The sequence below is a fragment of the Chinchilla lanigera genome, unplaced genomic scaffold, assembly GCF_000276665.1.
Source record: "Chinchilla lanigera isolate Chin_1 unplaced genomic scaffold, ChiLan1.0 scaffold00029, whole genome shotgun sequence".
Classification (NCBI taxonomy): domain Eukaryota; kingdom Metazoa; phylum Chordata; class Mammalia; order Rodentia; family Chinchillidae; genus Chinchilla; species Chinchilla lanigera.
The window spans coordinates 18,930,035-18,944,046 of NW_004955430.1; the positions used below are offsets into that span (position 1 = coordinate 18,930,035).

The 14,012-nt window shown below is 41.1% G+C and overlaps 1 protein-coding gene across 11 annotated transcripts in view; it reads right to left on the minus strand.

The window, feature by feature from the left end:
• Positions 1 to 14,012, minus strand: part of Nek10 (NIMA-related kinase 10) — a 234,425-nt gene that overhangs the window by 175,743 nt on the left and 44,670 nt on the right. For all 11 annotated transcript variants that reach the window (XM_013515620.1, XM_005387501.2, XM_013515619.1 and 8 more), the window contains 6 exons: positions 13,135 to 13,176; positions 11,795 to 11,873; positions 10,373 to 10,440; positions 6,016 to 6,095; positions 5,342 to 5,428; positions 2,046 to 2,270 (listed from right to left, as the gene is read on the minus strand). In XM_013515620.1, coding sequence (XP_013371074.1) covers positions 2,046 to 2,270; positions 5,342 to 5,428; positions 6,016 to 6,095; positions 10,373 to 10,440; positions 11,795 to 11,873; positions 13,135 to 13,176 — 581 coding nt within the window. The remainder of the gene's footprint in view (positions 1 to 2,045; positions 2,271 to 5,341; positions 5,429 to 6,015; positions 6,096 to 10,372; positions 10,441 to 11,794; positions 11,874 to 13,134; positions 13,177 to 14,012) is intronic.

Below are 14,012 nucleotides of genomic sequence, written 5' to 3' on the forward strand. Positions count from 1 at the left end.
CTTTTTCCCTCCTATAATTAAGAGCATGTCACACTACTTGTTGGACAAACTGTTCTTTCCCTGATGCTTACAAGGCTACCTTTTTTTGAATTCTATTCTGCTATAATCAGCTCACTTGAAAATAACGCAGTCATGATTATTCCAAGTTTTCTTTTCCTAATGAAATTTCTCCTTTATTTGAGGAAAATTTTATTTTTCCCTCTACCTCAGGAGTCTCAATTATCCATATGTTGAAACCCCATTTCTTTAATGTCTTAATTGTCTTCATTCCCTTGTCTTTTTCCTCCACAATGCATGCAACTTTCTGAAGCTTGCCCTCCGCTGTACTACGTCCAGTTTGCTTCTCTTCTCAGTTAATTTATTAGATCTGCGGGTGTTTTTCCATTCCGTCTTCTTCCCTGTCTTTCATGATCTGTTTAATGTCTTTGTTAAAAGTAAAGCATTTGTTTTTCTATTTTAGTGCACTGTCTTCCACAATAGATTTTTTATATGTCCTTCGCTCTCCTTGTTCCCTTTTACTTTATATGGTTACTGTATTTTTTTTCATTTATTTATTTTTCAGGCAACAGTTCTACCTGGACCTGTACGTGCTCACATGATTCCCTTCCATGACGGCCTGGTGAACTTGTGCCCTTTTTTAGTAGGGATGGGGGAGGCAGTGGCATTGGGTCACAAGACAGTCACAACTGATCATCCCACGAGAGAACAAAATCATCTTAAAACTTCTTTGGTAGGGATGACGCCACCTGATCGAAAGCGCACCTTTAATTTTAAGGTGAATGTGCATGAATAGGTCCCCCGGGAGCCACCCTAATCACGCGCCTGTTCACACGCAAGCCACCAGATACTCTCCAGCCTCCTCCCTTCCCGCCAGCACCAGGCAGCCCTGGGGCAGGCACAAGCTCTGAAAGGACATTATTTATCCAGGTGGGATAATAAATTCTCCCAGAAAAGCACGATGCATTCAGAACAGAATAAGAGCTGACATATATCTTCCCAGGGAAGAGTTTTCCAAACAGTACACCATTGATACGGGCTGGGAAATGGCTGTTTCAGCATGAAAGAACTCTTTTAAAAGGACAGTTAAGACCTGAGCAAATAAGGAAAATGCTGCCTTGTCTTAGACTCAGTTCTAAAGAAAAGATAGGTTTTTGTTTTAAAAGTATTAACTATACGTAAATTATTTTTGCATTAAGAAAATAGCTACTTTCTAAAAGGATATAACACAACTGTTTTAAAAGGTTTGATCGACCAGTAATAAATAATATTAACTACAACCATCACCATCACCATCTTCATTCTATAAACCCAAACAAAAAAATCTTTAGCAATCCTTAAGTATTTTGACCAAAGGGCTATCTTTTTAGGTTGCAATACTTTGGAAAGATTTATAATTTAAAATAATTGAGGTTTTTAAATGATGTTCATAAAACCAGATTGTCAACAATCTTTAATTTTACCCTTTATTTTGGTACTGACAGAAATCATTACAAAGCTCATATCTCTGTGGTCTGTTCCTATGCTCTACAATGTTCTTCTCTCAGAGAAAATGAAGTTTGTAATACAAAGTTCCACAACATCCCTAAAGGAATAACATGTGCAAAGTTCTAATAATATTGACTTGATGATATCTGGTTATATTAAAATTGGTAAGGCACTCTGCTTTTATCAGAATGAGCTTTATTTATGCACTGCGGGTCTTAAAATGTGATTGCTTTCAAGCAGATGTATTCATTTTTAACTTTAATTTAGCACCCATAAGGCTGACTTATGCTTTATAATAATAGGTAATAGAACTATCCCATGGAGGTATCAAAACATTATTATTTAATACTTGCACGTATTCAGTTCATAAGATATACTAATGACTAATGACACTGCAATATACATCAAGAAACTATTTTAATCCATCCCTTCTCTATACTCATGGCTTAGAATTTGAATTCTGTGTGTGTGTGTGTGTGTGTGTGTGTGCTACAGTCATCTTGTCACAGAATCCCCAGCCTTCAGCCATTATAACAAAGCAAGCCAAAACCCATGCTTACCCTCGTAGAATATGAAGCAGTTGCTTAATGCCTCCCCAAATGCGAATTTCCACACTGGTCTCAGGGTCCTCGCAAACCTGGACCAGAATCCAGACAACGCTCCAGAGCAGCTTCAGGTGGTCTGAGTGCAGCAGACTGAGGAGGACGGGGATCCCCTCATACAGCTTCACTTGCTCTTTCACCTGGGGCTCGGCACAGAGGAGGCGCAGCAACTCTGCTGTCAGTCTGAAGGGAAGAGAGGCAGACGGGTGGAATCACAGCACGGCCGGCTAATGACTTCACAGTCATGCGGGTGCTATCGCGACTGCACAGGATGTAACTCTAACATGTTGCAAGTCATCAGACAACACCTATTTCAGCCACAAACCAAAACCAAATATTTTCAGTTTTGCTGGCCGTACAATGTCCATCCTATTTAGCTATGCCAAGATAGTGTGAAAACAGCATACGCAATACATAAAAATTAAGGGGCAGATGGTATTACAATAAATCTTTATTTACAAAAGAAGCAACAGGCCATGTGTCGTCTATGGGCTGCAGTTTGCTGACCACTCTTCTAAATGTTATATCATTATTGGTGTATCTAAACACCTGCTGACCAGCAAGTAGGTAATGAGTACAAACAGTGTGACTTGTATGTGCTCAAAGCAAAGGAATATAAACAGCCCTATTCTAATCTTCAGAAACTGTGTGCATGGTTATAAAGTAAGACAGTCCAAAAAAATGTCAAAAAGAAAACTGCAATGCAGGGAAATTATGTGTAAAGTCCTCAGTGATATCTGGGAAATAAAATTTTTAAAATGATGGTAAAAATACAAGGTTCAGCTGAGCCATGAAACACTGTGATGATAGAGGTTTTGTGGAATCAACCTTTGTCCTTCGATCTCATACTCCACGTGCTGTCCCAGGGCAATGTCATCCATTCCCATGGTTACAAACACTTCCCATCCCCGGGCATCATGATCTAGCCCAAGCATTGCTCATAACCTTAGGAAGTCATAGCTACATACATATTCTACAAGTGCTCGTGCATGCTATGTCTAAATTCAACTTTATCTTCCTCTGCAAATATGTTCTTTCTCTTATAACCCTGATTGGACTCATGGCACCACAACCTTTCAATTTTCCAAGGCAGAAGATTGGGAGTCATTCAAGACACTTCCTTCAACACCCTGCCACTGGCAGCCAAGAGCTCTTTGTGTGCCTTATTTCCTGGGCCACCACGGAGAGGAATTCTCCTGAAAGGCGTACAACTAACTCCACTGCTGTTCCCATCCTCATGATCCTTGATCATGTTCAAGATCCATGCCTTCTGTTATCCACCTCTCCAGTATCCTCCTTCCCATGCTGTTTTACAATCCCTTTCCCTCAAGCAGTTCTCCATCTTCCTCCCTGTCTTGGTTACTTTTCCCTCGTTGCTGAGACAAAATACCCAACGCCCAAAATGAAGGAAGGAAAGGTTTATTTAGCTTACAGTTTGTGGAGGTTTCAGTCCACACTTGGCTGGCTCTGAGGCAGAAGGTAGCAAAGCAACAAGAGCAAAGGGGGGAATGGCAGCCGAACAGCAATGCAGCCAGAGCAAAAAGGGAGGAATGGTGGCAAGCAGCTTCTTTCTCTGCCTTACTTTGTAAACACGCTACCCCCACCTAAGGGGCCTGTAGCTCTCACATAATCTCCATGCCCTCCTCTTCCACAGCCTCAGGATGTATACAAAGTAAGCACCCTGGTTTCCTGCTGAGTCACTTAGCCAAACCTCTAGACTCCCCAAGTTGACACAGTGTATCAACCATAACACTCCCCTATTCAAATTTTTCTTGCTATGACACTAAGAATATGTGTTCTTTGGTAAACTGTAACTCTTTGCAATCTCAAACTTTCTACACCAGACATTCTCTCTATGTTATAAGTAGATCTCAGTGTGTGGATATATTTCAGTCTATCCCACCTCCATCTACAGAGTTAGCAGAATAATCTCTCAAAAACTAATGTGATCATGATTAAAATTTTTTTTGGAAGTCCCCACAGAGACATGTTAACATGTGTATTTCACACACAAACCCCATCATGACCCGGACAAACTTGTCCTGTTGGCTCATCTATAAAACATGAAAAATATAGTTTTTGTACATATCAAATGAGTAGACACACAAAAGTGTTTGGAGCATGACCTGGCACATATAAACCACTGATCAAAAATTAGCTATATTTTTTATTTATTATTGAATGTCAGTCAGAGCTTTTAGCCACTTCCCTATTTTGTACCAGCTATGACTCAACTTGCACATTCCTCTCACATCTCCAGACTGGAGTACGTTCTGTCTCCGTTTGCCACTCTGTTCTGCCTAGAAATGATCTCTGTCCTTTAGGAAACCAGGCCTGACCCTTCGCTTGCACTGGGAGGTCTCTGTTCCATGTTCCCAAGTTCCCTGCGCATCCATTCACCTAAGCACTACAGTGGAATCTGTGATCCTTCTGCCTGTCCCCACCCCTACACGGTACATATGTACGCTATTCATCTTTGGTTTTCTAATATCTGGTGCAGCATGGCCCCTTTTTCGGTGAGTAGTTCAAATAACCTATTATGTAAATATATAAACCCTTGTCTATATCTAACACTTTTGCAAAAGAATATTAAATGAGTTTTAATGAAGAATCCAAATTGCTACAAATTAAATTTCAGGGCTTCATTGCTTGGGATTTCTGTTATCTATCTTGGCTCTTTAGAAAATCATGACTCAATTAAATATCAAATGATATAGATTGTAACTCTACTTAAATATAACCAAGTAATTATCTGGATATGGTAATCCTTTAAGCAATATGCAGCTTAAGTACAGACAATTCATTTCACTCAAGATTCTGTCCTAAGTTATAACAAGTGATCACAAAAGAAGTCAGTCAGTTTCTTATTTAACTCATCTTAAGTAAAAACAGGCTCAGCAACCTAATCACTTAGTCCCCACACAGTCTGAAAGTATAAAAAGTGGACCACTTTCAAGTTTCTTTCTCATAAAAAGTATGCGAGTAACTAAATAAACACAGTAAGCAAAGGTATAGACTTAGTTTATCATAAGATTATATAGTTGTATCCTATGCACAGATCTAGAATTAATGCAGGGAAAATAAATCAATACTCTTCCTTGCACTAGTTTTATTTTAAAAGCTTAAACAGAAAATAACTCCCACATTAACTCATGAAATTCAGTTAACATTGTAAATAATATAACATGATAAAAACACTAAGCATTTACACATCAAGCATGACACATTATATTATTCAACTTTAGCAACCCTACCTCTTGGAAAGCAAGTCATATTCATGTAAAATCATCAACAGGTTTTCTACAATGTTGAGTTCACTTATCTTCTCCCTACATTCTGGACTACAAATTTTAAAACATTATTAAGTATTAAAAATATATTTCACTACATTAATTCCACATCGAAGAAGAGATCAAACAAAATGAATTACATGCTATGCACAAAAAAAAAAAACAGAACAATGATCCATTCATTGGCACAAAATATATTTAAAGCATTTTTATTTAAAATAATGATACCTATGGAAGAACAGTTTTTCTAAAGAAATTTTTAAGGTCAGAGTGTTTGAAACTGTTCTGTAGGTGGAAACAAATACACAGCTAAGAATGATGATGAAAGGTCAGGGAGATTTCACTGGCAAAGAAATATTATGATAATATCAAAAAGCAGAAGTAGCTGGGGGTTAGGTGAAAAGGTATGGTAAATATCTTAAATCAGGAAGAAAAGCAGAATTTTAAGCAGTGATTTGCCTTTCCAAGGTAAGTTTTAAAATGATACTTTCCACTCAAGATTCTCTTTGACCCATTTCTTCATGCTTATTTTTCTGCAAATTTTAACTGAGAAGGGGACAAAGCAACTGATCTATATTTCACCCCTTATCTAAAGTGCTATAACAGCAGAACTGTGAAGTATATTTAAATATACCTACCTTTCTGCTAAGCTGGCCAGGGCCAAAAGGGCACCCAATAGAACATTAGTGTCTCGGGCACTGAGCAAATTTACTAGTGTCTGAAAAACAGGAAAAAAAGATTAGTTACATAAGTACAACAATCTTCTTTAATGGCATAATGCTTCCTTCTCAACACAGAGGTTTAGCCTTTTAGAATTTTTCGTTAGTTTTTAAAGATGTACGTGCATGCATAATTAAGAAGAAACTAAATATACAATTTTATAGCTGTTCATTCATTTCCTTCTTAATATTACCCTCCAAAATTTCTTCATAACAACAAATATCTTTCTATAAGCATCACTTTTATTAAAGAGGATCAAATTATTTCTTATGTCAAAGACGAGAAGGCGATCTGGAGAAGGAGGGAGAGGGTAGGGCAGGAGAAAGGAGTAAAAATGATCAAAATACAATATGCACACACACCAGCCCCTAAGATGAGTGTAATTACTATGTATTCCAAACAGACTAATAAAAAACATAATTTTTATAAATAGAATCAAATTATCTATTATACTACAGCTTTGCTTAGAGAATAATGAAAAATGCTATTCACTTATATCAAGTCTTCTATAGGATCTTTTGTTTTTTATTTTGTAATCGATGCAGAAGCTTAATCTTAAAGGCAGTTTGGATAAACATCAAAATTCCTCGTTTTTTCCAGAGGGCAGGTGTCCTTCTCTCTGTGACTCCCAACTCCGGAGCGCAGCCTCTCATGGCCACTTCTTCCCCAGACAGGAAAGGGAAGGGACTGCATCACGCGGTGCCTGGCCAGACCACGTACTTCCCTTCCTTTCCCTGTGCCCAAGTATTTGCTCAGCACTTCTGACCCCTCTCCTGGGGAAGGTGGACACTAACGGGATGGATTCTGGTAGTGACCAGGCCCTGAGCGCTCACTGTGACCCAGGCATCATACTGCATACTTTCTAAATTAGGAAACAGGATGTTGAAACTTCTGTTTTTCTTGCAAACCGTACAAGCAGTGTTAATCCTGCAGTGTCCCACGTGCACTGAGGCGGTGTGAAAAGGGCCTCACTGGTGCTTGTAAGCATCACCCCAAGTAACGTGACTTCGCTGGAAATTTTGTTTCTGTCAGTTGCCTTTACCAAGTTCTCATTAATGTATATCTCTTGTCTTCCATACACAATTTCAAAATAAGAACAACCCCAAAAATTACAACCCCAGTTGGGTGTGGTGGTGCACACCTGTAATCCCAGCACTTGGGAGGCTGAGGCAGGAGAATCGCTATGAGTTCAAGGCCAGCCTGGGCTACAAAGTGATTAGTCCAGTAGTACTCACTATGAGTAGCTCATAGCTCAGAGTAGTACTCATGGAGAGTAGTTCATAGTACTCCCTATGCAGCCCAGGCTGGTCAAGGGCAGCCTGAAGTACATAGCAAGACCCTGTCTCAAAAACGTACAACCCAAACAGATTCTAGATAAGAGTTGAAATTTGTGCAATAACTGCTAGAAGGATTGTTCTTGGTTTCCATTATGTGGATTTCATCCCTTTATCATCTCTTTCTTTAAAGCAAATAAAGTTATGATGCTATTGCTATGTTTCTGAAGCCTTCCTCTTCTTCTTTCATTACTTTTCTCTGTCTTCTAACACAGCTCCCAAACTTCAATACAGACACATCATTTTCAAATTTTCTGCCATGTTGACTTACCATGCCTTTAAATTAATGTTAATTCAAAAATTTTCTACAGTCGTCCCCTAGACCACTGATGGTGAACTTTTTAGAACTTTCAATGATATAAACAGCCTGTTTTAGCGTGCGTGCCATAGGTTTGCCACCACTGCTCTAGCCCAGAGCACCATGCGCTGATGTAGGCAAAATGCTCCAGTACACTGGTAAGTGGCGTCCTAGGTTATAAATATTCCTGTTGGCTCTAGGCAGCTATCATCTAAACAGTTTTGTTATAATATAAGTTTAATCTGTTTTGATTAAACCTGCATTCACCCATGAAGTACATATTTGCTCCATATATTATGCCAATCTTGTTATGTAATATTATCCCATCTTATTATGAGATTATAGAATATGAAATTGCCTACATTCTTTTTTTTTTAATTTTAAAGAATAAAAGAAAGATAACATAATAATGGGAGGACTTAGCAAATTACAGACAAAATGGTAGGAAATTATCAATGGTTATCATTTTACATATTATTATCTACAAAATAGTTTCTCAGGAAAACAAATAGACAAATAATAGTGAGTTAAAGACAAAAGAGGTAGGAGATTATCAAGAGTTGTTGTGCTATACTTTGGTATCTTCAAAGTGGCTTCTAAAGAAAATAAATAGAGCTATACATGAGTGACCTATTGAAAAATCATTAACTATTCTCAATGGTTGTTGTAGGAAACACATAATAATAAACATACATTATGAAATAGGATAGGAACAATACAAACTTAACACAGTTATGGATAGATTAGTAGGAAAATATCAATGGCTGCTGTAATACGTGGTGGTATCTTCAAAGTGGTTTCTCAGGAAGACAGAGATATGCAAGAAGGATCTAATAAGTAGTTACAGCCTAAGGGTTGTCAAAAATAGCATATTACCTCCTCACCAGTGACTCCTTTCACTGAGGTATGACGGCTGGAAGGAAGGCCAGGATTGAAAAGAAGGACCAAGAGACTTGCACCTGTGTCTAGCAACAGGCTGTTTTCTTGTTCCTCCATAGTCATGATTACCCAGGACTCCTCGATGGAGATGATGGTCTGGCCAGAGGGAGAAGGCAGACCATGACCCAAGCCCTCTCATTCCTGTTGGACTAACTGGTAGCATGGGTCTGAGCTCTGGGGCCTCCACCTCAGAGGGCAGACCGATCTCCAGTGGTCTCCTTTGCATCCAGGGCATGGCCCATGGGGCCTCTTAGGGCAGTTCCTCTTGAGGTAGCATGGCTTTTAACAGTGGTAGCTGATGAATGCAGTTGTCGAGTTCTTCTTGGAGCCCCGGGAATCAGAGCTGGGATCTGTTTCTCTTAGTGGTGCAGCAAAAGGAGCTGCTTTTTCTCAGTCTCTTTGTTTTCTCTCCTTGGCCTCCTCCTCATCATGGCTATAGAATACTGAGGAGGCAATTCTTACTAACATCTCAAGTGAGCTATCTGGGGTGAAAGCCATTCTTTGTAGCTTTTTCTCTCCAGCTTCCCATTGCTTTGGGACCCCACAACCAGTTAGTGTCCTCTCCCCAACTGTCAGCACAGGCAGCAGGAATCCTGCTGCAGACTTCTCCAGAGCTTCACCACAGCCTGTACTGTCAGGGGAAGAATGGCTTCCAATGAGTCTCTGCAGGTATTGTGCAAGGTCCTCCTGGTTTACAGCTTGCGAGTGGCTCTCGTGACCCCAGTCCACTGGACCTCTGACTCCGTGGGCTTAGTCTGCATTCTCATGTTCTCTGAGTCCTTGTTCAGCAGCTGCTCCTCCGCTGGCTCTGGACCTTTCTTGTTCCCAATGGCAGGAGCAAGAGTGGCTCATTGTATGGCATATATTCCCAGGGGTTGTTCAAAGTTTCAATGATTCACACACATCCGTGGGTGGGCAACTGCAGTTGGTGCATGGTGGGCCAATTGTGTCACTGTTTCTCTGTGTCATGATAGATCCCAATTGAGCGGCGGCGGCCGGCCTAAGGGCCGGTGCGCAATAGCGCTCGCCGCCGCATGGCTCCCCATGTGCTGGGGGCCCACCCTCCGGGAGCCAGCAGGCAGGAAGCTAGCCAGCCAGAAGGCTGGTGCTCCCCACCCGCAGCTCCCTGTGTGCCGGAAGCCCTCCTTCCGGGGAACCACAAGGCCAGGAGTGAGTCGCCGGTCCAAAGACCGGCGCTCCCCACCCGAGGTTCCCCATGCGCTGGGGGCCCCGAAATTGCCTACATTCTACCAATTTTGAGCTACAAACAATGGCAGTTTCATACGGTTAAACCTAACATGACCCCATATGACATATTGAATTTATTTATAAGTATATATATATACACATTTTATTTGTTGCTTACCATTTATTTATGTACAAACACACCTTTAGGGTCAATTGATATATAGCCAGAGTTTTTCAAGCAACATTTAAACTAAACAATAAATTTAGTTCATATTACATGGCATAGAAAAAAAAATGTTTCAGGAAGAGCCTTTATTTACTTATCCACATTGACTCCCCAGGCTGGTAAAGAATATAAAAGCGTTGACAGAGAGTCACAACTTCAGGCCGGTTTAGCGAGCCAGTGAGTCACAATTACATGCAGCGTGACCATAAAGGTTCTGAACCGGGCATGGGAACCATTGTCATCGAGAGCCACCTGCAGTTAAAGCACTCACTCTCTTAGGGCCAACTCACCTTGTGGGCTCCGCTTGTGGTGACCCATTCTCTTTGGTCTTTGACAGCAGCAAGTTTTTGAAAAATATCTGTAAAGGAAGGAAGAGATGGGGAGCTTAAAGGAAGCAGTACTCAGAGAAGCCAGGTGTGCAATACTGATGCGCCAGCAGAGGAAGGGCAGAGGGAACACACACACACACACACACACACACACACACACACACACACACACGGAGCACGGTGGGAAGAGGGCAGGGCCACTTACCCCTCAAGCTCAACTAATGCTGATTTCATAATATTACTGTGCTGCTCAAATATGGGAATACCAAAAACAACAAACCTCTCCCTTCACTTAAAGTTGAACAAGTTTCTTGACATCGTGACAAGTTCAAAGCAAGGCCTGTTCTCCAGAGATCCTCCTTAGGGGGATTTCAACTTAGGAAGAGGAGAGGGGAGGCCAGCGAATGGGATAAATGTGGCAAGGCTCCTCCACTGAGGGAAAACTGTCATCCCAAAGAAACAGCCTGGCCGGGCATGGTGGCACATGCCTGTAATCCCAGGACCCGGGAGGCTGAGGCAGGAGGATCGTTGCGAGTTCAAGACCAGCCTGGGCTACAAAGTGAGCTCAAAGTCAGCCTGAACTGCATAGCGAGACCCTATCTCAAAAAGACAAAAACAAACAAACAAACAAACAAACAAAACAAAGAAACAGCCTGATGCCTGGGGCTTGCCACAAACTCCTGACCCAGCACCTGAGAATCAGGGTGCTAGTGTGCTGCTCTGCAAACAAACGTGGATGAGACGTCCGCTAGCCAACAGGAAACAAGTGGCATCATCCCAACACTGTAGGGAGGGGGTTCCCGAGAGAAAACACTAAGTGTCCAGGGAGCACCTCACACACAGAGACCTGTGTTTGCATGTCACGTCTTCAGGTGAGACTCTTTTTGTTTTCTCTCTTTTTATTTTTTTTTTAAATTTTGAGACAGGTTCTCACTAATTTGTCTAGACTGGACTCAAACTTGCCATCCTCCTGCCTCAGCCTCCCAGAGTGTTAGGATTACAGGTGTGAGCCACCATGCTTGGCTTCCTTTTTCTTTTTTTCACACTCTGAATTTTTTTTTATGTTCCAAATTCTGTAAGGTAGGTATTGTTGTTAACCAAATAGTATAGGTGAAGTTGAAGTCTCTGCTCCTTTAACAGAAACAAAAGAGGCAAAAAACAAAATTTATTTCATGGAAGACTCTCTTACACGAAATAAACTGTCCTTTCCAAAGTAACAGCTGGGAGCTGAAAATATTCTGCTGTGTATTTTGCCCCTGCATATGATACCTGGCATGGATTTTCACACCCTAACTATGAACAGAAACCTTCAAAAGTGTTCACGGCATCCTTTCCTGCTGCCGCAAACACCATACTGCTTCCTGGCCCTGAGACCATGCTTACATGTCATGTTGACGAGCTTGTCCACACTGTGCTGCTCCTCTCCATAGCCAAGGTACTCGTTGGCCACAATCTCCATGTACTGCTCGAAGAACCAACCAAAAAGACAGAAAGGAGGGACACCAAAACCACAAGTAGGTAAGGCGCAAGGCTGTGTATTTCTTAAAATGGGCTCTAGGTGGCACAACAGATTCACCAATTATTACTCAGTGCTCCTGGCCGGAAATTAAGGGCAGGACCATGCAAAGGCTGTGCACACTCAGTAAAGCCCCCAAAGGACCTGTAACTGAATAAATGTGTGGTGTAATTTAATAGCGAAATGTAAGACATGGAACAGAAGTCTAATTCTTTAATTTTACCATTTCAAAGGGTTTTTATAAGATACTGCATGTATTTCTATTAGCCTTATCTTTTACAATATCTGAAATTATGCCTAACCCACATAAAGGCAGATATCAGTAAGAATAAAATGAAGTTATATAATTCCTCACTATTGATAACTGATTATAATAAGAAATAGGCTCAGAGAAACACAGAATTTCTGATACTACAATGGAAGATAAAGTGGATAAGAAGAAACTTTATAACACAATCTTATGAAAGATTATTTCATTAAATGAGATAAACCGAATCTATCATAATTCTTTAAAAAATCTTAGGCATGAATCCATTCTCAGGAAAGAGAATATGATAAAATAGATTTAAACTGTCATTACACTCAAGCTTCCACTAAGAACTCAGGATGAGTTTACCGGGCCCCAGGTGTGTTGCGTAAATCATTCTTCACGTGCACACTGTGGGTGTTAGGACAGCGAACTGTTGCAACTCTCCGACAGACACTGTTGCATTAATAAAGCCGGACCACCACAATGCTCAGAATATATACACTCATCTGCTTAACTTCCCTCAGAAAAATAAAGAAGATCATTCCTAACTCCATTTATTTATTAATATTTTCATAGCAGAGTAGTCATTTCCATGTGAAAATGTTTTAACCAACTTCCTAACATTTCCTCCTATCACACGGAATGCATAGTTCTGAGGAATTTACCTGCCAGCCCATGCCCGTTCCTTGTCTTTACTAACTACAGACATGTGACTTTCATGGGACTTTTTAGTTTCAAAAGACTAGGTAAAATGTGCTCAGTCATCCAGAATGAAGCGTTGTGGGTCTCTCCCCGCTCAGCCAGCGTCATCCTCAGGCTCATCCTTATCCCTCCACGCCACCCCACCCAGCAAGCAACACACCATGGGAAAGTCGCTGTGTGCCCACACTTATTCCATCCTTGCCCTTGTCACGGCACAGAACGAGGAGGCACCACCAGCCACCAAACAGACCTTACCTGGGCCAGGTTTTCGATCCCACCCAGAGTATGGAGTATCTCCTAGGATAACAAAAATAGCAGAATATAGGTAAGGGATGGGGCGGAAGGGAAGTAGAGTTCACAAGCAACTTCCTGTACTAGGTCACAGGTTTATAGTTAGTTTCTGAAGTTGCACATTCTAGCATTAATATGGAAATTTTAGTGTTTGTCATTCACACTACACTTAAGATAAACTTAATAAATATGAAAGTCAGATTGAAAGGAAGACAGTGATTATATGCGTAGAACTGCACCCCACCTGCGATCCTTTGTTCTTCCTCCTGCCATTAAGTGTTCGATTGGGAATAGGCGTTAGAGACTATTTCATTCAACCCTCTCAGATCACACTCAAGAACAGCTAGGGCTCAGAAAGGTAAATCATTTTGCCTAGAGCATCGTCAGCCTCCCAGACCTTTTTCTAGGTCTCTATCAGGTGGGCTCCATGAATGGGCAGCACACCAATCACACCCGCACTAAGCTCTCCGACCTCCTCAGACCTGCTCACACTTGGAATTTCAACAAGGTACCCAGGTCATTTGCCCATACAGTAAATTTTGAGAAGCACTACTCTAGTAAACTACACATTTTCTTACAATTATTAGGATAATGGTCTTATGAACTCCATACTCCAAACAAATGTGAGGACCATCTTCCCACCATGCCGCCTGATACAGAGCTTTTCATCTGATTCCCAATAAATAGATGCTTTCTTATACTTCTGAAGCTGCCCTAAAAGTGCTAATTAGGGAAAAGAAGAGAATAGAGTTTGGGGTTGTGAACAGGACGGTAAGTGTGTGCTCTTGGGTTATCCACACTGGTGGGTACCTGCGGGCAAATGTGTTTCCAAGGGGCCCTAC